Source organism: Cyrtonyx montezumae, unplaced genomic scaffold, assembly GCF_038088225.1.
Source record: "Cyrtonyx montezumae isolate F1298 unplaced genomic scaffold, pur_monq_1.0 scaffold_7, whole genome shotgun sequence".
Lineage (NCBI taxonomy): Eukaryota > Metazoa > Chordata > Aves > Galliformes > Odontophoridae > Cyrtonyx > Cyrtonyx montezumae.
Window position 1 is genome coordinate 26,067,383 of NW_027072078.1, and position 27,587 is coordinate 26,094,969.

General features: G+C 41.7%; 1 protein-coding gene across 1 annotated transcript in view; it reads left to right on the plus strand.

The window, feature by feature from the left end:
* PDIA5 (protein disulfide isomerase family A member 5) overlaps positions 1-27,587 on the plus strand; it is an 89,901-nt gene that overhangs the window by 25,999 nt on the left and 36,315 nt on the right. Inside the window, exons 6-11 of the mRNA XM_065751187.1 lie at positions 5,482-5,574; positions 6,781-6,841; positions 10,572-10,639; positions 15,053-15,144; positions 15,248-15,319; positions 20,134-20,270. Of these exons, the coding sequence (XP_065607259.1) occupies positions 5,482-5,574; positions 6,781-6,841; positions 10,572-10,639; positions 15,053-15,144; positions 15,248-15,319; positions 20,134-20,270 (523 nt within the window). The remainder of the gene's footprint in view (positions 1-5,481; positions 5,575-6,780; positions 6,842-10,571; positions 10,640-15,052; positions 15,145-15,247; positions 15,320-20,133; positions 20,271-27,587) is intronic.

The window sequence follows — 27,587 nt, forward strand, 5'->3', positions numbered from 1 at the left end:
TTATAAACTTCTGAGAGTTGCAGTACCGTGATCAAAGAGAAGGCCTCTCAAGTTCCTATGGATGTGCCTAGAGTGCAACTGGGATGGAGTGACCTTCAGTCTTCTCCAAATCTTGAGATAAAGCACCAGGAAACGATGTTCTGTGAGCACAGTGGGCAAGATAAAAAAACTTGAGTAGGAAAGTGATGGACTGGAGGCGCGGTAAGCAAGCTGAAAGTGAGCAGCCTTCCTCAGCAAAGCCACAGTGAGGTGCTGGGAGTATCCTCACATGTGGCACATAATTTGACTTTCAGAAATTACTTCCATCTAGTTCTGATGGCAGTTTGTTTTTCTTTCTGCTCTTGAGCAAGCTCAGGCTCTGCGCAGTCATTGAAGCTTGATGGATCAATCCAGGCTGTCAGAATTAGATTTGCTTCCTTCTTATGCTTTGTTTAAGGCTTTGGACTGGGATGGAGGAAAGTCTGTGTGAGATGCTCCATGAGCTCTATTCTCAGTGACCACTTCTAAGCGTGCTTCCTCTGTTACCTTCCTTTCACAGACAGAGTTGTTGTGGTGTAGATGATGAAGAGGTTTGTCTTGGAAATGCACTGTGACTTGAATCATCTTTTCAGCAGGATTCACATGATGTGAGGAGAGTAGGACTGAGCATTTTCGCCTCTCCTGCAGCAGAAATACTGCTTGGGTTGGATAACTCAGCCTTGTCAGCAAAAATGCCTCAGGCTCCTTGTGTACTTAGTGAGGAAATGCACCTGATGTTTTTTTATTATTTTTTCCTCTTGGTGGGTGGTGGGGTGAAGTAGACTGATTAGTTGCCTAAATGTGGGTGTTGTTGGAATACTCATTAAAATGTTTTTCCTGCTCTCCATACAACATTGCAAACAGGAATTAGTGCTGTGACTCTTCCTTACAGATAGGATCAACTGGAAGGCACCTGCAGAGCCCCAGGGAGTGTTCAGCTAAGGTGCAATCATAGCAGTACAGGAACCGTGTCATTTATTCTTTTAGTTGCCATTTTGTGATTTTTTTTTTTCCTCTTCCCACTTGTCCATTGGTGTTTCTTTCTGGCTGGTGAGAAGAAAGCAGATCTAGTGTGACCCCGTGGACACAAACTGGGTGTGAGTTTAGTGTGCACAGAAGAGGTGTTCTGAACCTCCTGTCTTCCATGATCTCTATTCTTTCTTAAATTAACTGCCTCTCTGAAACCAACTGCTCGTGGTTTACAGGTTGGGCAGTGCATCAGAGCAGGGCTGTATTCAGAGTACTCAACTGATTGTTTATTTGTTCTGCTGCTCATGGCTGTATGAATTGGTTGTATTTTTCCCTCTATTACTTCTCCTTGTCTCCATTACACATCTAACTTTTTCTTCTCGTGTTGAGACAATGGCAGTTCTTTCTCACCTTCAGCTGCGTTTGTGAGAAGTCTCCAAGTGCAATACAGACAGCAAGCAGCAGAGGAATACCATTACATTGGGTATCATACCCATGTTATGGTCAGGTGGACAGAATGAAGAACAGAGATTAAAGGACTTGTTTCATGTCATTCAGCAGGCATTGGACAATAAAACAGGGATCTTCTTCTGGGCATCCTGTAGACATTAATATTTGTATGATGTTTTGGAGAATAGTGGATGCAGCTCTGAGGAGGAAATGCTTCATTACTTTAAAATGATTCTTCTTAAGTAATCAGCAATTTCATAGATAGGGCTGATCCAGCTGATAGCATGCTTAGGATTTTAAGAAAAGCTTTTCATTTTTTCAAGTGACTAAATCCTTATGTAATTAGAGAGGTTCTTGTGTGTTAACTCTTAGAAAAATGAGGAATAAAGGGTAAGCTCAGTGTTCGCAGTGGGAAGATGTTAGTAGTCAGAACTCCCTGCTGCTGAGACCTTGGTTAAGATCTGAACTGTTCAAGTGTCTGATAAAGAAGATGCAAGGAAGTTAAGTTTGATCATGAAAAACTTCTAGGAATTGTTAAATAGTAAAATTAATCTCTTTAAACAGTTGGGAAGGCTTACGATACCAGTGGCTTGTCACTATGAGAGCAAGAACCTGAGGAGTAATAAATGCGTGGGGGAAAGAGGGCCACAACTTCAACTATGCTGAAGTAACAGGAGGTTACAGTAATAGGTTTTGAATTACCAGCCTGGACAGTGGTTTGCCTGAAAATATTGGCTTAACAGGAGTCAGAAAGTCAAATGATTAGTAAAAGGAACAGAGTGGAAGGGGAAACGTTTTTCTGCCATTTAAGTTCATTGTTTTGTGTCTAGTACATAATTCTGGTTGCCACAGTGAGCGACACATACAGAAGTACTGCAGAAGGGCAGTAAGGATGATAAGTTTTAACGCCTTGAATGTTTGCATTGGGGGTTCTTGGCTTGGGAAAAGGACAGTGGGAAGGGGATTGTAGTTGATGTATGTATAACTGTATCTTGAAGAATGGTATCATTACCTGCTGTTCTTAAACTGTTGGTGCAAGTGGTGACATTTTGAGGCAGCTGCTTTCTAACAACTCTGCAATGTTTAAAAAAGAAAAGCTATGGTACACATAGCCATATGTTGTGAAAGTTAGGAACTTAAGTCTTAAAATCAGTGTTATATAGTCATAAAGTATACATCCATTGGTAGCAAACAGAGGTACAAATAAAATAGCTGCTACAGAGCCAGTAAACTCAATTACTTTTTTCCAGAGACTGAGAGTGCTTACCAGTGTATGCAAGATAAAAAATGGCATAATTTTTCTGCCAGGTGTCTGTAGCTAGTTCCTGATGGATGTCCGAGGTTAGATCACTTTTTGATTTTAACTGGTTACTTTAACCACACTATATCCTAATCACCATGCTGCTGCAAGGCCAGTATCCAGGCCATGTTTGTTGTTCACTGGAGCCTTTTCTGGAGGCTAAAATACAGGGAGGATTTTACTGTCTTTCAGAAATGGGGAAAACTCATTCAGGTGTAAACCTACTGGCAGAAGAAATAGACTAACCCAGTAAATTAGACCAGCTCTAAACTACCCTTTTCAAGTTTGCTCTTGTAGGGGGTGTGTGTGTGTGTGTGTAATCAAGGGAAGTTTCCCTATTAGCATCTCTATTGCATTATACTTAAAAGGAGTGAAAAGTGCCTGTATGTGTTTCCATATTTTTTTTTCAGGTTAAAATGTAGACTCATAAATGATAGCGAACTCTTGTACTATTAAAACTCGTTTGCTTTTGGCAGCGTCTGCTGGACAGAGCCACATCCTGTGTTCTGTTGAATTGGTCTTTGATGTTCAGAGCTGTTGCAGGGACTCAGGCAGTGGGTAACAGCCCAGCATGGGCCTGTCAGGGTCATAGTATCAAAGCAAGTCCTGACCCCATCATGGCAGGGCAAGAGTGGAGCTGGTTCTGCAGCATGGGACTTGCTGTGCTGTGGCCTGGACCTTGCTCAGGTCTTGAACCGGGCACCCCAGGGACCTCTGTTTTTCTGCAATTAGATAGTACTATGATTTGTTTGTGAGGATTTTTCTTTGCTATTTAAAAGTGCACAGGAACTGCTCTTCAGAGAGCGGAGTAATGAGTGTGAGGCACTGCGCTGCCCGCTCATGCCAGAAGACATTACACATCTAATTTTTATTTTCTTGGCTGAGAGGGAGAGGCTGCAAGAATTAAATCTCTTTAATCCCCCATTCTCTAACCGCATCTGTTTCTACATCATTGAACCTGGCATGCAGGAATTCTTGAAACTAGCAGAGTCAGTTGCACTCCTTAGCTGTTTAAAATGCTGACCCCTCTCTCCTCCCCACCAGTGTACATTTGAGGTCTGTGCAGACTGAGGGCAAGCAGAGCTTGGCGTGGTGTTCCTAAGGTTGGAATATCTTCCTGGTTTGGTCTTCCTGCCCTCTCCTTTCTCTATATGTTATAAAGTTTTCTCACAGCATTGTTTGCAATGTTAATGCCTGTAGTTTTAGAGCTTTTTACAGCTATAACTGCATTATAAATTACTTAAACTTCTTGATAGCTCATTTCTCTGCTAATGCTGTATTAAAACAACTTTTTCTGTTCAAAGTGTTTGTGGTCCCAGTGCAACTATCTCACCCTTTAGGTCTTCACACTGAGTATGTTAAGTGCTTTGGTTGTCATCTAGTGGCTAATGTATGCTTCCTCTTACTATAAGACAAATCTCTAATGTTAGCTAAGTGAGTAGACAAACATTAATGCAATAGTGCTGTAAGCTACGAATCCTCCTAAGTCTTGTAGTACCAGCTGAGATGAAGGAAGATGAGTTGAACTTGTGGAGTGCTGCACAAGAGAAAACCTACCGAAGCCAGAGAGGCGGCAGAATTGTCTCTTGAGACTGTTTCAGTGGCATGTGTCACTAGGTATGCTGCTAACCTGCTCTCAAGAAGGTGGGTTACAAACCTGAATGGCATGGAGCTATGTCCCTTGGGTTCTGTTGCTATCACCAGAGCAACACCTTCCCCTTGGAAGCTGTGTTACTGATGGCAGAGTTCCTGTCTGGGAGTGGACACGTACCTACAAGCAGCGTCACAGAGAAAGAAAACAAGGTCATTCTGAGCTGTAAATGATCACAGAAATCCTAGTAGTGTTTTCTATAGAACAGACATCTGATGAAGTGATGAAGCCAAGACCTTCACACGCAGCTGAAAGCTTGTGCTTTGCTGAAATCTATGGAGAGCCAGCCTCTTGCTGACTTTAGAGGACTGAAGTTTTCTTCAGTTTTGGTCTGAAATCAAACCGGTAGGAAGTATTTTCACGATAAAGAGAATGTCTGTGATCTTACGACAAATAGGTGATTGATTGTGTGTCAGTCAAGTAGAGTGTGCATATATACTCAGCTTATCAAACAGGAACTGCAGAATCAGAGTGCCTCACATTTCCTGCTTCCCTTGCCATGTTTGCTTGTTATACTCCTACTTAAAAATCCATTGACTGTGGTTTCTAGTTGAATGGATCATAGGGTAGGCTGTTGGTGGATTATTTTTCCACTGACCACTCAGTCTGATCTATAAGTGTGGAGTACATTGCTTTTGCTATGTGAATATCAGTGTGCCCTACAGCTGGTATTATTGGATCCAAAGGTTATACAGATCCAACGAAGGGCATGGAATGTCACCTCTACATAGAAGAATCTTTCCAGCTAAGCCAGGGACTAGCTGTGGAAATATAGTCTAGTACCACTGAAAGAGCTATCTGGAAGATTCTGAAAGATGTTGTTGGTGCGTTGGTACACCTCCACACCATTTCCATTACAGAGCAGGGGAAAATTGACACAGTCAATCTGGTATATCAGTTGCGAGGAAGCTAAGCACCAGTGCATCACTTAGTTCTGCAACAAGAAATTATATATATATATATAGCAAATTAACGTGAAAGTGGAACAGCAAAAGTGTTAATTGCATGAGATTCACATGACAGCATGGATTTGAGATTGAGTTCTGTTTCTCATTCATTTTGCTTTAAAAACTGTTTTTCTTGTTTCCTGCAGTCTATGGTGGCCTTTCTCAAGGATCCAGAAGGTGCTCCATTGTGGGAGGAGGATCCTGAAGCCAAAGACATTGTGCATGTTGACAGTGAAAAGGTATGTCAACTGGAGAGATGTTCTGTATGTCTTTTAAATATGTGGGATGTGGGGAGTGTGCGTGACTGTATGAACTCTTAATGAAGCACCGCTGTTTCCTTTGAAAAGGTGTTCTGTAGCACACGTTGTTAAAGGGATGTAACGAAGTTTGTGGATTATGATAGAGCAAAGTCTCCTTCCTTCTTTCCTCTACCCTGTATGTGGTTATGGTATTAGTCTGTGAACTACACAGCAAGCATCAAATGGATGCTGTGGTAAAAGAGACCTGTTTGTCTCAAAGTGTAGCAGCTTGCAAGATGCAATTGCTGCAGGATGCAAACGGGAGATAAAAATGCTATTTTTACAACTGCTTGTCGTTAAAGCTTAGATTCTCTCGTGCCTGAGGTCTTCTCAGGGACTCTGGAGCAGTTAGGAACAGAATTCAGGTCTTGAGTGGTTTAACCTTGTACAGTAACCATTTGCAGTGGCAAGTGGAAAAGCTGTAAATGAGATAAACCTACCTTACAAAAACAGTGCCACACAGAGCTACCTATGATAGTCTCTGGTACAATCAGCTTGGTCTTTTGTATTAGTTTTCTAGTCTATTGATTTTTAAAACTTTAATTGATTGGGCTCTAGCTGGTATTTCGTAAAGGGCCTTTTCAATTTTCTAGCTTTCATTTTTAATGTTAGAAACAGTTATTTTGACATTCTGTTTTTGTAGGAAGATTAATTTTTAATGTTCACCTTCTGTACTCTATTATAATAGTCTTCCAAGGGTTGTGTTCAATTTGAAAACTTCATCTGTTTCTTCTAACATACTGGTAGTGAAAAATCTATTCTTATGGCCTATTCTATTCATAGTGTGAAAATGAAAACTTTGTTTATTATTGAGTCCAACTTATTGAATTAGAATGTTTTTTTTTGGTTGGGTCACAGATTGACTCAATTCAACAATTGACTAGACTTTACAACTTTCACATCTTGACAGCAAAAATGCTGCTTTTGGCTATTTAGCAATATTTGAGTCTGTAAGAAGTTCTGTCATCTCCTTTCAACTTAAAATTGAGCAGGCAGAAGAAACTCGAGTCTTGTTTGTTTGAAAGTATGGCCTCCTCATTTCCCCCAAATAAAAAAGCCTGAATTCTATTAATATATTGACTTTTTAAAGTTTAAAAGTATACTTCTATGTAGGCCTGTACTTACTTTATTTGTTTCGCTCACTAGGAATTACGAAGGCTTCTGAAGAAGGAAGACAAACCCCTTTTGATGATGTTCTATGCCCCATGTAAGTAATGTAGCACATCCTGTCACTCCTTGCTGTCATGTTCACTGAGAAATGTTCAAGTCTGACTGGGAGCCTTGCTTGTGCTTCACTGATACCATCTTACACTGTTGTTATCATTGAAATTCATGTGGTGTTTGCACCTTTGTATTCAGTTTTCCCCTACTTGTTCATCTGCTGCATCCTAGGCTGTCAGTATTTTCTCCCTTTATTCTAGTCTTGTGACGAGTGTCTAGTTTGTGATTTTTTTAATTTACTTGTTGTACTCCCTAAATATGTTTGGTAGTAGACAGAGGTATGATATGCTGAGCACATACATGTTAATAGTGTTTTCTGAGAGGCTCTAGCCCTCCGGCCTGTATGGAGCTGGAATTGCAGATGAATACTGCATGTGCTTTTTACTTTTGCACTTGGGGCTTTAGCATAAGACAAGTGGTTTCGCACAAACCTAAAGCTCTCTAGAGGAGCCTGTGAAATTGAAAGAAGCTCTATTTGTTCTGAGTTAAGTGCAGGTAGAGGGAACAGTATGGTGGTCCAGAGCAGGAATACTTTCTCCATTCAGGAGATATTCTGAATGTTTCTATTGACACTGGCAGGAGTATCTTGAATACAAATGGGGTTTCATTGGTGGGGTGGCAGGAAGGAAAGAGAACTCATTGGGGCTGCTCTGTTTCTTTTGTGACATTATCATTTCGCTGCTCTGAGCTTGTCATTGCACTGGCTTCTTGTTCAGCTTTTGCAGATTTACAACTGGTGACAGGTGTGTGAGAGGCTTTCTAGCTCTTTAAAGCAAAATACTGCTGTGCTGGAGCTGTTGCTCAGCTGGAAAGCAGGGCAGCCTTGAGAAAGGAGTGAATATGTGCCTTAAGCTGGAAAAGCCTCCCAGTGCCGTCCTGATCATGAAATTGATGCAAGGCATTGCTAGCATTTCATTAGTTGTTTCTCTTCTAAAATGAGTGCCCCACAGCAGCTGTATCTGGTGCTTCTCTGGTAATTATTACCCGAAATGCCATCCTACCCTTTTTTAGTCTCCTCTGAGTACTGCCAAGGTGGCCAGAAAGGCCCAAGACTTAGCGTGCAGCATCAGTAGGAGGGTGTTTTTCCTGTAATTAAATTAGCAGCAGCACGGGGCCTTCACACTCTGCAGTGTGCCTGCAGCCTGCCCTGGCCGTGTCAGTGGGGGGCACAGGCCCGCTCTGCCGGCACGCCGCCCCGCGGCAGGCGCTCCTCTGCACAGTACCGACACAGTTTACCTGTATCGTGAATAATTGTTTTCCACAACCGAGTCTCTGCCTTAAATGTGCCTTATCTAGCCTTTGGTTCTCTTTGAACTGTTCCCCCAGAAACCCTCCTCCTTCCAGTTTCTGGTCTTTTGAAGTGGCAAAACACCTGCTAGTCTGCAGTGCTGTAATACCTTTGCTGCTTTCTGAACTGCTGTGAAGGAAGCCTACTTGTAAGGTTTTTTCTCCCCTCTGATTTCACGATTCTTAACTCTCTCATCTTTTATTTAATACCTGAGACCTTCTGACTTGATTCTCATCCAGTTTTTCTTTCCTTACTCTTGCTCCACTTACTAGAGACAGAATACGTCCAGCAGTTGCATTAAAGCACTGGCTTTGGGGAGCTGGAGCTGTGGGTTGCTGTCTTGTAGTGTTACTGTTCATACCTGGCGGCAGCAAATCCAGGCTGATTGCTGAAGGGAGTTCTGCTTTTTCTTATGTGCAAGGGGTGAGTTAAGAGGATCTTTGGCAGGAGAGGACATCAGAGTCTTTGTCTAGGAAGACATAAGGAAGACATCTGCTCATTTTTCAGCTCCATTGCAAGCTTTGTTGGAAATCCATTGTGGCAGATTAATAGGAAATAGGTTCTTTGATTACGTACTACCATGAAGGGAGATGAAAGTGACTGCAAACTTAAATGTAGTTTCTTTAATATTTCAGGAATGCTTGATCTGAGTAAAACAACTCAGAGCAAAGGCAAGCCTTTTCCTCAGAAGATATTATTACCTGCCATTTGAAGCCCATTCACACTACTTTCGGACTTTAATATAAGTCAGACAGCACTAAATATGGAAAATTAGATATACTTACAGGTATTGAGATTTACTTAGAGCTAACTCTGCCAAAGAAGAATCCTGCAAAAGACAGTTTGCATTTGGCAATGAAAATGAGCTGTTCAAAATGTCACTGAAATCAAGACTTTAAAAATGGAGATGTTACCTAGTGGAAAAACTAGTATGTGCTCAATTAAAAATCAGAGGAAAAACAAACATTTTTCACTGAGAATACAAGAAAAAATAACAGATGAGAAATGAGTTTTTGGAGGTTACCCTTGAGGCATGCCTACATGGGGATGTATGTGGCTTGTCAGAGTCCTGAACAGCATAATGTGACAATGTGTGGGTAGGACAGGTTGCGCTGAGTTGGGTTTGGGAGCAGGGAGCCTGAGGCTGTGGAAGGAGCATGGGTAGAGGCTGAGTAGGAGAAGGGAGTCCAGGGAGAGGTTCCAGAGGGAAAGAGAGAGAGATGTATAGTTGGGAGGAGTTTGTGGCCTGAGGCTTTTAAAGAAAGCAGAAACAGAGGATTCAGAAGATGGTGTTAACAGCTCATATCTTTTGATGTCTGTCCAGTGGTTTGGATGAAGTTGAGACTTTGGTGTACCTCAAATTGAGTGGTCCTTGTCCACCAAGAAATCATTGCTTGAACCAGCATTAATTTAACAACCTCACAGGCAACTGGAGTAGAGAGATCAAAGGTGGAAGGACCACAGAAACAAGCTCTTTCCTCAGATTAAAGGATGTTCCTCCTAGGGATGCTGATGTAATCGTAAACCAGTAATTGCAAAATCTTCCTTTATGTAAGTTTATTTTCAAAACCATTCTCTCTTCACCAGAAAAAAAAAAAGTTGACTACTGTCCCTTTGGTGGACCAAGAGTATCTATAATTGTCTGAAGTGCATGGCTGCAGGTCCCTTTATTTCATGCTCTCCTCCCTCCCTCAGTTCCCAGTGTGCATGTGCATATTTTACTTGGCAAGGGTGAAACCTGCTGCTTACAAGGTGATTTATTGCTAATCTGCTTAGTGCTCAAGAGCGTCATCGAAAAGCTCTTAGTGTACTCCAGCTACACATGAATAGTCTTCCTTCCTCACTCACTGTTTTTCTTCCTCAGCACATGAAGTTCTTGTATCTTACAAGGGCTGTTGCTTCTCTGGAGTTATTTTCTCTTTTAACAGAGCACAGCTTAACTTTTAAAGTCTCTTTAATGTGTTTATGAGGTGCCTTAAGTGAGTTGCAAAGACTTTTTAAACTGAGGTGAATCTGAAGTATATTCCCATTCCCCCCCAACTGATAAAAGACCAGTTCTGACTTTCCTGGTCACTGGAGTGCCTATTCAAAATGCACAAAGCTTTTCATTTGACTTGATGAGTATAACATCATTCATCCTGCATTCCACTGCACTCTCAGCCTTGAGCCTGGAGAATGTAGATGATGTTGCTCTTTCTGAAACTGGGATGAGAAATGAGTAATGTGAAAAACTTTCATGTAAAGAACTCTCATGTAACACCCTTGGAAAATAATAATCTAATAATTAGTGAAATAAGTAAGGATTTTAAAATAAATAAAGATATTATTTTAAAAAGTGTAGTTTAATGTGCTTTAGAACATAGAGCCTGTTGAAGAATCTGAATGGAGTTGTTGGTATTTTACTTACATAATTTATTTTTTTTATCAGGGTGTGGTGTTTGTAAGAGAATGATGCCATCTTTTCAGCAGGCAGCCACAGAACTGAAGGGTAAATATGTAAGTGAGAAGATAAATTTTATATGAAATGCAAAAACTCCTTTTAGCCACTTATCTTTTTGCGCGTTTAAAACCACAAATATTTGTTGAAGTGGGGAATTCTTAATTGGGCCAAAGCAAAGCTGGAAATGATGTTCCAGGTCCACTCAGGATTTTCTCTTGTTTTTTTCTTTTTTTTTATTTATATTTAAATTTATTTGTATTAAAACTTTTAAGAATGAGGTGTTAACTGACTTGCCAATTATATTGGGTGTGGCTTCTGCCAGGGAAAAATGGGTTCTGGCACTGCTCCTAATTGGTGAGTGTGTGGGCTTCCTCAGTTTGTTTGGGTAAGGATAAGTAAATGTTTGCCATATTGGATTTGATTAGCTTTTTGGCTTGATATTTTATAGAGGACTCGAGGGTGGTTATCTTTATAGTAATAATTAATCTGCTTGTTCAGTGGAGAGTCATTGTCATGAGACAGGGGTAGGTTCTGCACCTTTAGTGGAAATGAGCTTAAATAAGATTCATGGGTCTGGCTGGATCTGATCCTTCCAATTGAACTACTCACTGCAAGAGTTTTCAGGTTTCCTCAGAGGGGGTGGTATGTGGTGAGGAAGAAATGAAGCACCACAGTGCAGTGCTAGGGAGGCTCTGGTCAGCACATCTCTTAATCACTAAGAGTACTCACATTTCCCCACCTTCTTCCAGCTACTTGTTTCTGAAGTGTTTTCTTTAAATCCTTGTTTCCTTAGGGCTAAGAGCAGTGGGAGTTGTTCAGATTTATTTAGGATCTGGTAAATCCTTGGGTATATTTTCTAGTGTGCTTCTATCCAGCCAGGCAGCATTCAGATTCCCTCTGCTCTTGAAGGAGGGTGTGCTGCTTTCTGGGGAAAGGTGCTCCCATCCTGCATGGCAGATCCATTGTGAGGTGTGGGTGGACAGAGGAGACCTTCTCTCTCAGAGGAGACCTTATTGCACTCTACCACTTCCTGAAGGGGGGTTGTGGTGAGGAGGGGGTAGGCCTCTTCTCCCTGATAAGTAATGACAGGACGAGAGGGAATGGCCACAAGTTGCGCCGGGGAAGATTTAGATTAGACCTCAGGAAGCATTTCTTTTCTGAAAGAGTGGTCAGGCACTGGAATGGCCTGCCTAGGGAGGTGGTTGAGGCACCATCCCTAGCGCTGTTCAAGAAGCGTTTAGATGAGGTGCTAAAGGACTTAATTTAGTAGTTGGGTAGAGATAGTGATAGGAGGATGGTTGGACTAGATGATCTTATAGGTCCTTTCCAACCTTATGAACTTATGAACTTATGACAGCAATTAGAAGCATGAACGCCTACATAAATAATGCCAGAAAGAAGGCATTCTGCAAAACACTGTACCTTCCTGCAATTATCCTTTGCCTTGTCCACACATCGTTCTGTTTTTGTTAAATGCAGACCAGAGTTTAAACTCTAGATCTCAGATCTGTTCTATTTCTTTCTCTTCCTCTCTTGGAAATAATTTCCACAGATTTGGGTTGTTTCTGCCCAGCTCAGGATGCTGCACAGGTCAGAGGTGTTTTTGGCTTTCAAGTGGTTTTAGTGCAGGATCAGGGGGAAGTCTGGTTATGCCACTGCCACCAGTGTCTTTCACAAGTATCAGTCTGATTTAATTAGCTTCCTGAGTGGGATGTGTACCCAATTTGTCTTTTTTCTAATCTGCTGTGCTCTACCCACCGTAAATTGTCTATGCATTGCCTGAAAGCAGAGTTTCCTCTGGGGTCAGGCGTTACTGGAAAGTTTATGATCAGTTTGGATGGGCTGAAGTTTTGGCCTTTTAATCCAACCTGTCACGAGCTGTCAGAATGTACCAGGCTTAAAAGAGATTATTGCCACTAGACAGCAAGAAAATGAAATGCCATGTTGTCTATTTCATAGGCCCGAAAAATGAAAAAGGGAACTGTATCTGTTGGTTCTTACATTCTTTTTGGACTGGTCCTTTCATGTTCCAATACTGTTGCTGAAAGGAAAGCGTGATGGCACATTCAGTATTATATTTGGAGTTTGCAGGTCTTTTCTGCACTGAAAAAGGGCAACTCTGAATCAGATGTGGAAGACTTATTATATCCTTGGTGCAAGAGATTCCCGTGATCTGTGGCAGGTGGGCTGTGGTGAATGACTGCCTCTGGCACGCTGTGGCCCTAATACAAGGAGGAGCTGGTGGTTAGCAGAGAATTTCATCTGCTTAATTTCCTTTGACTTCATGAGTGCATCAGAGGGCTTTACCCATTAAAGAGAGGCTTGAGTGTGTGTTTAAGTGCTTTTTCTCTGGTGCTTGTATTTTTGTAAAAGAAACCTAAAGACTTTAAAAGCTCCTACCCTTATTTTAGAAGTCAAAAGCAGCCTTTGTTTAATATGTTCATTAAACTTAGCTCTAGGAAGGCTGTGCAAGTGGTGGTGTGAGATATCAGTTTAGAAACTACCCCATTGAGAGAAGTTTTAAGCGAGGTGTGGATGTCACAGGAGAGCAGGAGTAGTCAGAAGCCCAGAGGACGTGACCAGCTATGGATTTAGATTACAGGTAGCTTGATTGGAAGCAGATAAGGTGATGAAATATGCCAAATGTATGCCAAACTCGATGTAGAGAGGAAGGGAACAAACTGATCTTGTGTTTGCTGTGAGCATTGCAAGAGGTAATAAACTTCAGTTACAGTTCTGGTCTTTGTCATTTCCTAAAAGCAAATTAGCTAAGTATTTAATCAGGAGAAAATTCAGTATAGAGGGACAATCCAGAATTTGTGTAGAAAGTATGCTGATGGTTCCTGCCAGACTTGTGGTATGTAGTTATGTGATTATAGCCCAGCTGAAGCTGTAACTTTTGTCATTAAAAGTAAATCCCATTGTAATAGGCTCTGTCCAGTTATGCTTCATATGATGTATAAACACCAGAATGAATCCAGGTTCTTGGCTCTAACCAGCCATCAGCCTAGCTGGTCACGATTCAGTTGATCATGTTGAGTTTACCTGTCTTCAGGAGGTGGCACGGAGGATAAGGGAAAGGGAGAATTGAGTCTTGATGTCTTAAATGAATTAAGTCAATCTGGTTTTTAAAATTAAAGGAAAATTCAAAGAGGCTGGACTAGCCAAAGTAGATTCTATTTCTGTGCTCTTATCAGTTAGCTTTCCTTTCACCTTTCTCAGGATAGGTAAGAGAAAACAGTATCTTCTTTGTTCTTTCCAGCATGCTCTTGAAAAAGATTGACCTTCAAACAAGTATTCTGTTCTCTTAAGATTTATTTCATGCTGACTCTGAGCACATTTGGTTGGTCTGTGCTGTTTGCTGCATTGGGAACCTGGTATTAAATTCTGATGTGATATTTCAACTAGAAAGAAAAAATCCTGTTTTTGGAGGGGGATGGAGGAGGAGGAGTTTGGATTAAAACCCTGCTGCTGAAATGAGTTAAGCTGTCAGTGCCATTAGAACTAAGCTAATCTTGAGGTTGTATCTCAGCAACTGGCTGGCTGGAGGTTTGGCTGCAGAACAACCTCAGTGTGAAACTCACACCCACGGAAAATCAGAATTAGTACCATCCTCAGATTTTCAGGTCAGAGATCTGAAAGGCAATTGGACAGAGCACAGGAGTCCTGAGCTGAAGCTTGGGGTGGACTGTTGGGATGGAGGGTGGGTTGGAGCAGAGCTGAAGAAAGGGAAGATGCTCTTTGTTTTGCTTAGTATGTAAAGTTTCAGTGCTTCTGTGCCCACCTTCAAGTGTCTGGAAGACAAGGCTGTTTCAACTGTCACTGCACCCTACCAGTCTGATAAGCTTAATGTATCTGAAGCATAAGTGCTGTGTGATATTTCTGGGGCTTATGGAGCATGTTTTACAATGAAGTAATACCTATCCCCCCCCCCCCTCTTGTCCTTCAGTAAGCACAGTTTTACACTAGGATAAAGCCTCTACTTGGTCAGATAGATCTTTTGGACATTAGCTGAGATTGTGAAATTGTTGTTGGAATGGAAACCAAAGAAGTGTGGTAAAACTTGTCCTGGATAATGTTTGAGTGTGAACTAAGCTGTTTACCTGCAGAAGTGGAAAAGGATCTAGTTAGAATGATAGCTTAAAATGCAAATACACAGGGAGAGCACAAGTAGTGAGTTAGAGGAATTTCCTTTTGGTGTTTTTTTTAGTGGGTGAATAGAAGGAAATGGAGATTCTGCAAGAGAAATGAGTAGGTGACAAGCTGAATGGTGTGTGTTTTCTATGGACCAGACTCAGATATTGCTCAGATATATACAAAATTGGAAATACTTAATTCCCTTTATGAAGTCCCTCTTGTTTTACAGCAATATGAATGAAATCAAAATCTGCCTAGAGCTTGCTTGTTCTTGCTTCATGATGTTACTAGTGCATTATAACAATCAATATAATTCTGTTCTTTTTTTTCAGGTTCTTGCAGGAATGAACGTTTACTCTGCTGAATTTGAAAGGATAAAGGAAGAATACAGTGTCCGTGGATATCCTACAATCTGCTATTTTGAGTCAGTTATATTTTGCTACTCTTTTGGAAATCATACACTCAACTATAATTGCATGTTCTTATCTTCAGGGCGAGGACTAAACCTTGTTTTGTTGCTTTAATAGGAAAGGAAAGTTCCTGTTCCATTTTGAGAACTATGGTGCTACTGCAGCAGACATAGCAGAATGGCTGAAAAAGTAAGGCACTGAACTGCATGCACTCCACCTTTTATGTACTTTTCATTATTTACAGAATGTAATGGTTTAGGATCACCCATCTCTCCCTTGTTCCCTCTGCTCAAAAGAACAAACAAAACTACCCTGCTGAGATTGGCTAAACTAGCACAGAGAGATTGCCTAATGTTTGTTTTTCAGCTTGCATGCCTTGCATTTTACAATTGCATTTCATCTGTAATAGGAGACTGACTGTGGACCAAAATCAATGCAAATGCACAGATCTTGTCTTCGCTAAAAACGCCAACTTAAATTTCCAGTGATCTTGGGACTCTGAACTTAATGTCTCTAAAAGGTTTGACTTGAGTTGTTTTATTAAAAATGTATGTGTAAAGTGTGCAGTTTTCATTGCTTCTTCAGCCTTCAAATGGAGCCTTTAGAGTATCTCGCAGAAACAAGCAGCAGATCAAGGCACCCTGGATCACTAGTCATTTTTACAAAGTTTGTGCTTCCTGTTGTGACTTGAGTGATGTTGAAAGTGTCTTCTGCCTACAGGCAGCTATTTGCAGTTGTAAATATTTGGGGGGGGGCTGAATGAGCATGTGGGAATAGAAGTTGAGAGAGGGAGACAGAACAAGAGTGTTTATGTACATGTTTCTCTAGGTAGTTGGTGTTCAGATAGTATAAATCAGCACATCATTGAAGCTTGTGGAGCAGCTGGAGAGAGCTGAGCTTGTCTGGTGATAGACAGCTGCCTTTAGCAGTGAGCCCCAGATCTCAGGTTTTGTAGAGTTAGGAAGGTTCTCCCTTGTTCCTTGAAGCCAAGGAAATGCTGTTAAATAATTAGTATAATGAAATGAAAACATGGAAAGTGTTGCCAACCATCGTGATAATATAGTTTAGGAAAACTGGTTTACAGTAAATGTGTTTTACTGCACCAGTAGGGCTGTGCTGGGCACGTGTGAGTAGTTCCAGGTAGCCCAGGGTCTTCAGCAGTGATAGGCTTGGTGGTTCAAGACTGGAGACCCACAAATGTGGTGACAACAACTTTCCTGTTAGCATCAGGAGGTACAGTCATTGAAGGCAGGCGTTGCCTTGTGGATGATGGAGATTTAGCCGCAATCTTTAAGGTTTATTTAGTTCATTCAGTCTTTCAGATACAAACAACAAGGATAGCAACTCCAGCAGTGCTGAGGAGATGGTGAGCCCACGGAGCGAGGATGTGACTTTGTCACCTGTACTGTATTATGCTATTTAGTTCTGTGAGGATGTGGTTATCTCTTGGCTACCACATGTGAAACAGTAGATGTTGGGGGTGGGTTTTTCCTCTGTCTGCTTAATATCCAGATAATCCATGTAATATGCAGTGCTTTTCTATCAGTGTTGTGACAGCAAGTGAACACAGCAAAAGCAAAGCAGAGCAGCTGCAAGCTCTTTCCAATGATAATCTCTGCTAACAAGCCACTGTGGGCTTTGGCTTATATTCCAGCAGTCCAGAGCTAAAGACAGCTGTTTGTCCTCACTTAGCGTTCAGTACATGCTTATTAGTTTCCCAAAAGATGATCTGAGCAGTAGCCTTCTTGCCCCTGTTTTGTGTAATAAATACAACTTTTAATGGAGCTACATTGGGAAATTATGCATAATTAAATTTTGTCAGTAGTTAATGTTGTAGTTAAAACTGCACGTGGGGTGAATCATCTACGTGCATAATACTGTATTACTCTAGGGAATCCATAGTGTAACTACTTGAGTAGTGTGGCAAGTGCTTGAGGAAAGCCAAAGATTGTGATAAGGTAGCTGCAGAAGATGTATCCTTTGTATTTCAGAATCGTATAATACTAGAATTCTTACCACATACCTCAAGCTAGAATTTAATATCATCGCTGTTGTCAGTTCCTGTAGTACAGATGACTTGAGCAGTCTCCTTACTTCTGAGTAGGAACACTGGCTCCTGTTTCTGAGAACACAAATGAGCAGAGGACTGCGTGCATTAACCATGCTACAGGACCAAACCCAGAATCTCAGGTGTATTCTCCAAACTGTCAGACGTAGTTCTGGGTTTCCTGTGCTGTGTTGCTTTGGATGATTCTCAGGTGGTGACGTTGGAGTGTAGAGGCTGCTGCCAAGATGAAGCTGCTGACCTCAGGAAGGGGCTTTGGTAGGAGCTGCTGACCAGTCAAGCAGCTGTGCTGAGCAGCAGGAACACAGTGCTGCCAAAGTGTCCGTGGCAAGGAAAATCAGCTTGTATTCATACCGTGCATGCAGGTGCCCTTATCCATATGTCCTCAAAAGAGAGTCCAGAAGACACTGTGCTGTGTGAGATGACCTGTTTTCTGTGGATGCTGCTTACACACTGCAGAGGAGCAACTATTTTTTTTCTTGTCTCCCCTTTGTCTGTTTTGCCCTGTAAATGTTAGGGGTTAAGTGCTGAAAGCAATTGATCTGTGCTGATGTGGGGCATGGGGCTGCAGAGTATAACAGCTAAGGCTGGAATTGTTTAAACTGTACAAAGGATGTTTTTTATGCTCTCTGTGCAAGAGCTCTACCAGTCTGAAGGGCTCTGGCACCTTTTTTGTTACTTTGAAGGTACTTCCTTATGTTGAAGTGTCCTAATGCATCAGCCTAGAGGTCCATAACCCCTCTTAATCTTCCTATTAGGCACTATTATCTTGTGGAGTTTCAGATGTTCTTATGAGGCACTGGAGAGAAACCATCACGCACTCTTACTCCAACACAGCATTATTAATATGAGAGATGCTATCTTGTATGTACCACAATTTTTTTAATCTCTCTCATACTGCTCCATCAATTTGGATGGTAGTGAAGCCAGACAACTTCTTACTGCCTTCAGTAGTTGCTTAGTTTTCTAGCTGTTTCTATGGACTTCTCTTGGGCCTTTTCTTAGCACTAACTACTCAATTAAATCAAGAACTTGTCCTCTATACTTAATTCAATTAGCTCTTGATAACTCTTCCAGACTTCTGTCAACCTATTTTTGGTCTTCAGGCGTTGGATGTGCCTTCTCTCAGTTCTAAATGACATTTTAGATTTTGTTTGTTGTCTCCTCCAGGCCTTGAGGTGCTTCTTACCAGCTCCTGTGTAGGCTTATTAGCATGCACAGCATTTTAAATTGGGCCATTTGAATAAACATCCTTTGCCCTGCTTTACTGATTCCTTACTGAAATAGGTCATGCTGGGCCCTGCTGAACACAGCTTTTGTGGTGCTTTGTAGCCACCATGTCCATGTTCATCATACTCAGCCAACTCAAACCAACTCTCTTTCCAAATAAATCATGTCATGATATTTTCTGGAAGCCTTCATTCTTCTACCTGTGGATTATTGCTGTCTTAGAGGCTTGGCAGCAAACACAATGATGGTCTGGTAAGCTTTGTGACACAGCCCCTTACTCATCACAGCCCTACCTGTGCTATGACCATTTCTGTTAAAAATTCTTGTGGTTGGAGTCTTATTTCTTTCTCTCTTTGGGCTGCTTGGCCACCTTTGATGTTTGTTTCTTGGTTTGTTGCTCCTACAGGCAGCATCAGAGATGTACAGTTTTGCATGCATTGCTTGCATTCTTGGATCAGACATATTGCTTACATCAACAGCACTTGCCATCTGAATTTGTGTATCTCTCTACTGCTTTTTTATCAAACTAGGCTTTCAGCCTAGTAATGAGCAGGACAGAATAAATGAGTTATTCATCCGTTTGCCACTCCTTGTTCCAGACAGATAATGCAATAATATATTTTAATCAAAAGTAGCGAATGTATTTTCAAGAGGAATGGGGTCACATCCAGACCTGTACTTTGCCAGAGAATTTGGGGAATTTTGTGGGATATTTGTAACTCATTGCTGTATCTGGCAAGAATAAAATAGCTTTAGAGTTTGGCTCCAAATGTTCCTGTGCTTGGGTGTACTTTATGTGATCGGTGCTTAAATAAATAAAATGTCAGTTAGCATAGTTTAGTTCACATCTGCCAAACTGTCTCAATAACGTACATTGGTAAGAGGAAAAAAGCAATTGTTAAGTGGACTGATGAGCAACTTGACTGGTTCAGAGGATCTGAGGTTCAATTTCCAGATTTACCAGTGTGTCTTTGAGCAGTCTCCCTGGCTCCCAGCCATCAAAGATGGTTAAGCTCATGTGCAATCATAGGGGAGTCAGTACAACATGTCACTTATCTTTTAGATTAAGCATGCAGTCTGAGTAGCTTTGCTGAATTATACCTGTGAGCACGCTGTCAGGAGAGGACAGAATGAAGCTTCCTCAGGTCACAGGGTTATTCGGGGTAAAACTATGGTTTCCTGGGTTAATGCCCTAGTGAATGCTGCGCGTGGGTCCAGCACTGCAGCCCCTCCTTTCTCTGCCAGCCCTGGTTGTGCTGTGGGTATTCAAGGTGACTGGTTATATTTTCTGTTTCTGCCCACTGCTTTTCTCTTTCATTTGCAATGACTGCTGTGAACTGCTAAGTGTGAGTGCTGTGAGAAAGGGGGCCTCCTGCTGAGAAGGCTAAAAGAGTAATAGAAAAACACATCTGATTTTTATAATGTAATAACCGAGCAATCTGGTTATCTCTTCATTCTGTCCCCTTCCATTTTTGATCTGTCCTCGTGAGCTGCTTGGGGAGGTTTTCCTCTCATTTTCCTCTCTCTTCTTGTTCTATCCGAGCTTCAGCATTTATCACTTCTGAGTGGGTATAACTATGGAAGCTGCTTTGTAGGGTTAGTGTGTCAGATCTCTATGAACATTTGCACAAAGGTAGTTCCTTGCAGTCAGACTTGCAAAAATTCCTACTTATGAGCTGCTTTTCAGCTGTGTCTGTTTGTCTTGTAGCCCACAGGCGCCTCAGCCACAGGCTCCGGAGATTCCCTGGGCAGATGAGGAAAATGTAGTTTATCACCTGACCGATGAGGACTTCGACAAGTTTATAAAAGATCATTCATCTGTGCTAGTGATGTTCCATGCACCATGTGAGTTTGCTTTTTCTATTCTGTACTCCAATCCAAATGCTTGCAATCAAAATCAGTGATAATGTTGCGTAGGTTTCACAGAGCCATAAAATCAAAGTCCAGGCATTTCTTGTTTGTCATGATTCTTAAGCGCACGAGGCATGGCGTGTTTGTAAAGTTGCTGATTTCAAGTCTAGGGCAGAGATGTGCTGCTGGGAGAAGTACTTTGTAGGCTGAGTGTATCATAATTCAAGAGTGTTAAAAAGCTTCAGTAGTCAGAGGAATCATCATTTTGTAAAAATATCCATATTTTTATCCCTAATTTTCAGCTTGGCGTCTGTGTTACTTGCTTTCAAGGCAGAGCTCTGGTTGTTTGAGCTGCTTGAAATCTGTTAGCTCCCATGTCCTTGTTTGCAGGCACAGTTCATTCTCTCTGGTAATGTATGGGGTGATGGTCATTACGTGTTGTGCTGAAGTATGCCAGTAAGTTATTAAGTTCAGAAAGTCTTTTGAAAACAGTGCAGAGCTGATAGTGATCTTAATGGCTGCTTGTCTGAGAATGAATGAGGCTAATTTTTCTGGTGCAAAATGCTACAGGCTGCCCTGAGGTACTGCCTTCCAAGATGTTCCAGCCTCATCACCCTCCTGAATCTTGTGTCCTCTGGGTTGATATGGATTCAATTAATCTGCTTGTTTGCTAATGATGCAACTTGTTACAGCTATGTAGCTGGTTCTACCAGTTCTTCGTATCTTCAGCTGAAAGTTCAGGCTCAGATCTGCTGTGTTGGATGGCACATGACTTCTGTCTTATTTGGCTGCTGCTGGTGCCAGTTGCATTTGGAAGGATGGTTGTTTTTTTGGGCACAAACTCAAAGGTTAGTGCTCTGGAGGCACGCTGCATGCTCACATCTGAACAACCAAGGGTCTTGGCACAGAGGCTGAAATCCTGCTTCCCTTCAAGTCAGCAGGAGTTAGCACCAAAATGCCTCTTTTGAAGGTCTGCTCATAAGACTCGCTTGGAAAACATAGTATAACAAATTTCCTCTGCCTGATGAGATGTCTGGTGGTTTGACCCACGGAAGCAGGTGACTGCTGTTTTGTCGCCGTGTTCACTGGATTGTTTGTAATAATGAAGGCGGCTGTGGAGATTAATGCCTGGTCTGAAAACCAAAGCACAAGTAGCAGGACTTGATTAGGTGTGCTTTGCTTGGGGGTTCCCCTTCGTTACCCAAATCCTTCCTTCCCTCAGCTTTCTGCAAACCCCCAGTGCACAGGAGACAGCGCCAGCTGCTGCTCTCCTTGGGCTGGCAGAGCAGCAGCTGCCAGGCAGGAGTGCAACGGCTGAGCTTCCCTTCTTTCCCTCTTTGCACAAAGGATAAGGATCCTCTCTGTTTAGCCCCAGATTTTTACAAGGATTTATTAGTATTTGAAAGTGTTGTTTTTCTGAGTTTGTAAAGTGGCAAAGGAGTTCAATAATCTGTTTAGGAGGAGGCAGAGAGGAGGAAAGAAATCGAAAGCTGGTCCTGTAAACCTTATTCCTTTAGGAAGCGAGATTAAAAATAAATGAATACCTGCAGCTACGATCATATTTTGTAGTAAATTCAAGTTAGTTTTAAATGTGAGCAGGGCTCTGCACGGTTTTAATGTTCATTTTATTAATAGGCTCTATAGCATACGTGCCACAGTTTTAGGGGTGAAGTGACCCATGTGGGGAGGAGGAGCACTTCCAGCTGAGCGTTCTGAACTGAGGAGTGTTCTGTGTTGAGGTACTGCTGTACTTTGGCGAGTGCTGTATTAAATGCTGAGCAGGGCTGTTGTAGTTTCCTGATAACATGTTCCAGCTGCTCAGAATTGAACTAAAGAATGTTACTTACCATAACACTCAATTTTAAATGAAACTTGAATATTTAGGGCATAAATAACTCAATAGGTTTTATTTTCATTGAAGTGGTAGTGGTGTGCCTACATGCAGGATCCACCTTGTAAATGTGTAGAATATCTGTGTTCAAATCAATCCTCATAGGCAACCTCAGCAGAGGGTGTGAGGCTTACAAACTAATTAATGAAAGACAGCCATCACAAACAGTTACTAACATGATTTACGGTGATTAAAAGATCTTCTCAGAGCACTTCTTAATTTTGTTAATGGTGTCACCTTAGGAATATTAGGAGATAAATCACTAGTGGGAAAAAAAAAAAGGAAAGCAATAATAATAGAGGATGTTGTACTTGTTTTAACTTCTGTGGCTGATGATGTGAGAGTTTCTTCTAACAAATTGAGTTATTAAAAAAAATAAATTGAAACACATACAAAATAGGCCCAGAACTTGGGATATGTTTCTTTGTAAGTAAGACTAAGCAAAGGCATTAGAACGTTAGCAGGGACTTAGAGTGCTGTTTCCTCATGCAGGATACACGTGGAGTATTTATAATGTGTTATAAATCCTGTGTTTGTGAAAAGCTCTTTACTTGAGGCAGAATTATTTCAGTGATTCTTTAATTACAATTTCATAGTCAGATGGGCAGCACATTAATACACACTGCAGTGTTAAGAGGTCTGTGGGAAAACGGAAGCTGCAAGTGTTGAAGGTATACTTGAACCAAATGTATTTGTAGTAAACAGCTGTGAACTGCAAAATTAGGTGCTGTGATGAATGTGTCCAATTGGGTCTCCATGCCTGTGGCTACTAATGATCACTCCTGAGGACCACGCTATAATGATTCACAATTAATTGTGTTAGGTAGCCCAATTAGAAGTGTTACAGCATTTTGTTAAGTGCGGCCTGGTGTGTAACCAAGTTCAGCCAGAGCAGCTATATTTGAGTTAAGCATATCAGGAATGTTTGTAGAAAGCAACTTGCACCTTTTGCTCTCAGAGGCCTTATACCTTTACCTGTGCAACCTGGTCTAGGGAGCCTGCTTTGGCAGCGGGGTTGGACTAGATGATCTCTAGAGGTCCCTTCCAACCCCTACAGTTCTGACACACCTTTCCTGCAGTCACGTAATACAGTCACCAAACTGCTTTGAGTCACTGCTGCTGACCCTGAGAGACGTGGGTGAGTATGGGTGGGATGAGTTTGCCCTGCTTTCGTTTTGCAGGTCACCGGGAGCACAGTAGGACTTTCAACCTTCTGAAACTCCTCTGTAATGCTTTTAAGAGGATGTTCAGCAAAACTGAGAGTTTAGCACAGGTCAGCAGCAACCCAAGCAGCCATGAGTCTGAAGGCACCTTTCCTCAGTTGCTGCAGAAGGGCAGGCAAGCATTGTGTTCCCCCTTGAGAATTATGTTGAAATTTTGTAAATGCTGGTGGTAAGCATGTGGTTATCCTGGGTACTCGGTTATGAACTGGAATCCCTGATGTAGCGCTCTACAAAAGGTGAGCAAATAAATGGCCCTTTGTCCTGAAGGTTTTGGAGTTGTTGCTTGGATTGGCCATGTTCAGTATTCAGTAGTAACAGTTCAGTCTTTAAAAGTAGATGCATCGCACCGAACAAAGGTGTACTGCTGTTCCACAGCATCAGTAAAGGGATCTGTTCAGCTTATCATAGCTTCCTGAGAGCAGTGAAAATAAAAACTCCATGTCTGTCTGTGCCTCTTGATATCCACGCTGTGCACTGATCAGTTTATTTAGATGCCCGAGACAGCAGCTGTGTGCTGAGTATCTCCAAATTTAAGCTATGCTGCCAGTCAAATGTTTCTGAATGCTTTAGTGACATAGGGACTCACTGGGACTTAAAATGTTCCTGAGCCACTTGAGTGCAAAAGGGCCCTGTTTATTTTCAGTTGTCCCTATCAAACTGCTGAGTCAAATGCTATTTTTAAAATCTCTGCCCAAAATATTTGCCCAATTAGTGCAGCTTGCAGTCTTTCAGACTGGGTTTTGTCAAATAAAAGAAAAATAATAATAATTTCCCATTCCATATTTTTCTTAGCTTTGTACCCTAAGGTGAGGTCTGAGTCTTGCACAAAATAGTGCCAACCAAGTTGCTAATAAGTTGATTCCAACACTACTGAAAGGTGGTTGAAGTCTTGTATTGAAGTTAAAGGCAATTCAGCAGTGGGTTCTAAAAGTGTCTGCTCTTCATGCCCAAGAATATTTTTATATTAATTTTGTATTTTGCTAGCACAAATGACCACTAACGTTTTAAAGCATATGTGTTCAGGATGCCTTGCGTGGAACCATGTGCTGGTGCCACCACGAGCTGCAGCTGTTGGGTGATGGTTGGCAGCCTCCCATGGTTGCTCCCTCTCCCTTTCACATGCTATTTGCCATGACATCTGTGGTCTGATTCTGGTGCCAGGAGTAAAAGAGAGAAGAAAGGTAGTTTGGCCTTACTGTGAGTATGCGTTGACATTTTAAAGAATTAAACTTACAGTATTTTTCCTGCAGTATTTATTCCTTTTAATAGGAGGAGCTTAAATTCCTGTTAAGCCTGTCTTTCACCCAGTCTTCTTTATAAGATTTCTTCTTAGGCATTATATAAGTTAGAGCTGCAGGATGTAAGGTTAGGAAAAACGTGGATAGTGGGGTATTGGAGCCGTTGTTGTTTGCCTTCCTTGATAAGGAAGGCAGGCAAGGAACACGCAGCCTATTTTTAGTTTGTTCCTTGATTTGTTCTTGGGAACTGCTCTGGAGATGCAGCGATGGCATTACTTCTTTCTGCTCCCTCCTAGTAGAAGGGAAGGAAGAATAAATCTTGATAAAAAGCATTCCAGTTTTGATGTGTTGTTGAAATTTCTGAGAAATTCCTGTCTTCAGATATTTTCTTTCCTTTTGTAAACCAGCCTGATAAGTTACACAGTGTTCTCTAAAACCCAGCTATTTAGCTGTGCCTGTTTTTAATTGCACGGGGAGCTGTTTTATCAATTTAGATTTGGAAAAACAACTCTTCACATCCTCCTACCCTTCCCTCCTCCTTCCCATGCATTAAAATCCAAGGTTTTAAGCCACTTTGGGGGCTCATTATTAAGAATGCCAACCAATTAGCCCAGTGCAAGATGAAGGCCTCCAGCTTCAAACCAAACAGCAGACTTGGATCTCTCCCCAACACAGTACTGTCATTGGTGTCAGTGGGTGTGGGCTTCTTTCTTCCTGCTGTGTGTGATGAGATTAGAACATAGGATTCCACTGCTCATTTTATATTTAAAGTAAAGCAAAACCAAAACGTGCACACAAATTCAAACCTGCTTTCTTTTTTTAATACTGGGTTTCACAGCTTTAAATAAGTCAGTCTCTCTTTCAGACCCCCACTGGTTCCTTACGAAAGGTCTCCGTGAAAGCAAGCTACCATTGCAGCTACTGCTAATTGGTACAGCTATTGGCAGCCTCAGCAGTAAGACCACAGTTGAAAAGGCTGAGGAATTAATTTGTTGTATCACCTAAAGAAAAAAATTAAGAAGCTTTTCCTGCACAGGTCAGCAGCAACATAGCATTGACAGCTTGTAATAAATAAGTAAACACAGTTTTCTGAAGTTTTTCCATGCTGATTCATAACTCAAAGATGTTTATTTTTCTAAACGTATACCACTGCAGTTGTACCGATGGAGGTTAAAGGCATGTGAGTTACCCAAAAACCAGCACTGAACGTGGAGTGGTTGGGAATATCTTCTGGTTTTTATTTGACCTGTCCGTATCTGACATACGAATAACTTTTAAGGCAAAATGTTGGCAGTTTCCATTGGTTGGTAGGTGGTTTCCCATGAGCAACAAAAATAAGGTCTACATCGTTATCTCTTTACACCTGTGCTGCTGTTTCCAGGTACGTAGTTATGAATACAGCTTTGTGTGAGGGGGACTCATGCAGCAGAAGTTGAGGAGTGTTCAGAAAGCAGTCTACCCCTGTGAAATGGCAGGGGGGTGCAGCCAGAAGCTTGCCAGGATGTAGGAAGTTGCTTTAGTTTCCTCAAGGGTCTTTATAAGCTTTGACAGCCCAACCTCATGTATGAGCTCTGCTTTTTACATTGGACTTTCTGTATGGGTAGGGCTTTAAAAATAATTATGTTGGTTATTGAGTAATGCTGTAATCAGAAACAAACGAAGGCAGGCAGTTCTGGGCTGTGTTGCTGCAGTCTGAAAGGATTACTGGAAGCCCATGGAGTATAAGGCAAGCTGTGAGTTTAACAGAAGCCATGTCCAGCTGATAAAGCTGTGCTTGTCCATGGGATGATCCAGAGATCTGTCAAGGCATGTGCTGTGAGCTTGCTCCTGCTCCTCGCAGAGGAAATGCTCCCCTTGTTCTTACAGTAATTAGGAAAACCTTTAGGCAGGATGGACTTTCTGGACCATTATGTGGTGGAGCGTTAGTTGTTTGTAGCTGTGTCTGTTTTGCTGGTGAAGCAGTGCACGTGTCAGGGTGAGTTGGAGAGAGGTTGAGTGTGCTAATCACTGGAAGACTGAATTGTTGTGCAGGGGCACTGGGATGATGAATGTTGCTCTTCTAAAACTGGGTACTGTGGTGATCGGCTTCAGTTTCAGTGTAACGCTTCCTGACTCTCTGCATCCCATAAGTGTTACCTTTAATGTTGCCTTAATGCATTTTTAATTGCATATAAAATAAACAGATTCCCTGGATAAGTGTAAATTGTACCAACTTTCTGTTCATTGAATGTGTGCACTTAGCTGACAGGCTTCCTTAACAGATACGTTCCTCATAGAAAAGAGGTAAACTCGTGGCTCCTGAGTCTGCTGCCAGTGAAGTGAACAACAGCTGAGTGTTGTTGGTTTCAGAATGTTGGGGACTGGGTCGCTCAGACCAGGTTCATCAATACTTAAAGCATACAAATCTACAGCAGGATGATGCTTGATGTTCTCTGTTTGTGGATATCACCAAAAGAAGCCTTTGGGAGTGCAAGTAGTTGAGTGCAGTGACCTGCCTCATTAAAGTAATTACAGCAAGGATTTTCAGTGGAGATTTTAAAGAGCGCACTTAAACATGAGCTCTTGAAAAGGCAGAAAATTGATAAAATGAAGAACCTGACATGGATCATTTTTCTTAATGACCATCCCACCTATGTTTCTTAGGGCTTAAACATTAAAAAAAATCAATATGACTTTTAGTGGCACTTAATATAAATAGGAGTATGGAGAGTATAAAAATCCCAGTAACTAGGTTGTGCAGTAAAACTTGATAGGATATCTAATGAAAGGGGCGAGGGTGGTAATGACAGATTTCGTTGTCTCTTCTGAGTCAGTCTTTTGATACTGTGGCATGCTGTTTGTATAAGTACATTCTTTTTGAAGCAGTTTCTGCTCTTTGAGCAGGATAAAGTCATAAAGAGGATGATCCAGTGATAGGAAATCATAGCCTTGGCCTGGAGATGTAGAAGTTTAGTTCCTT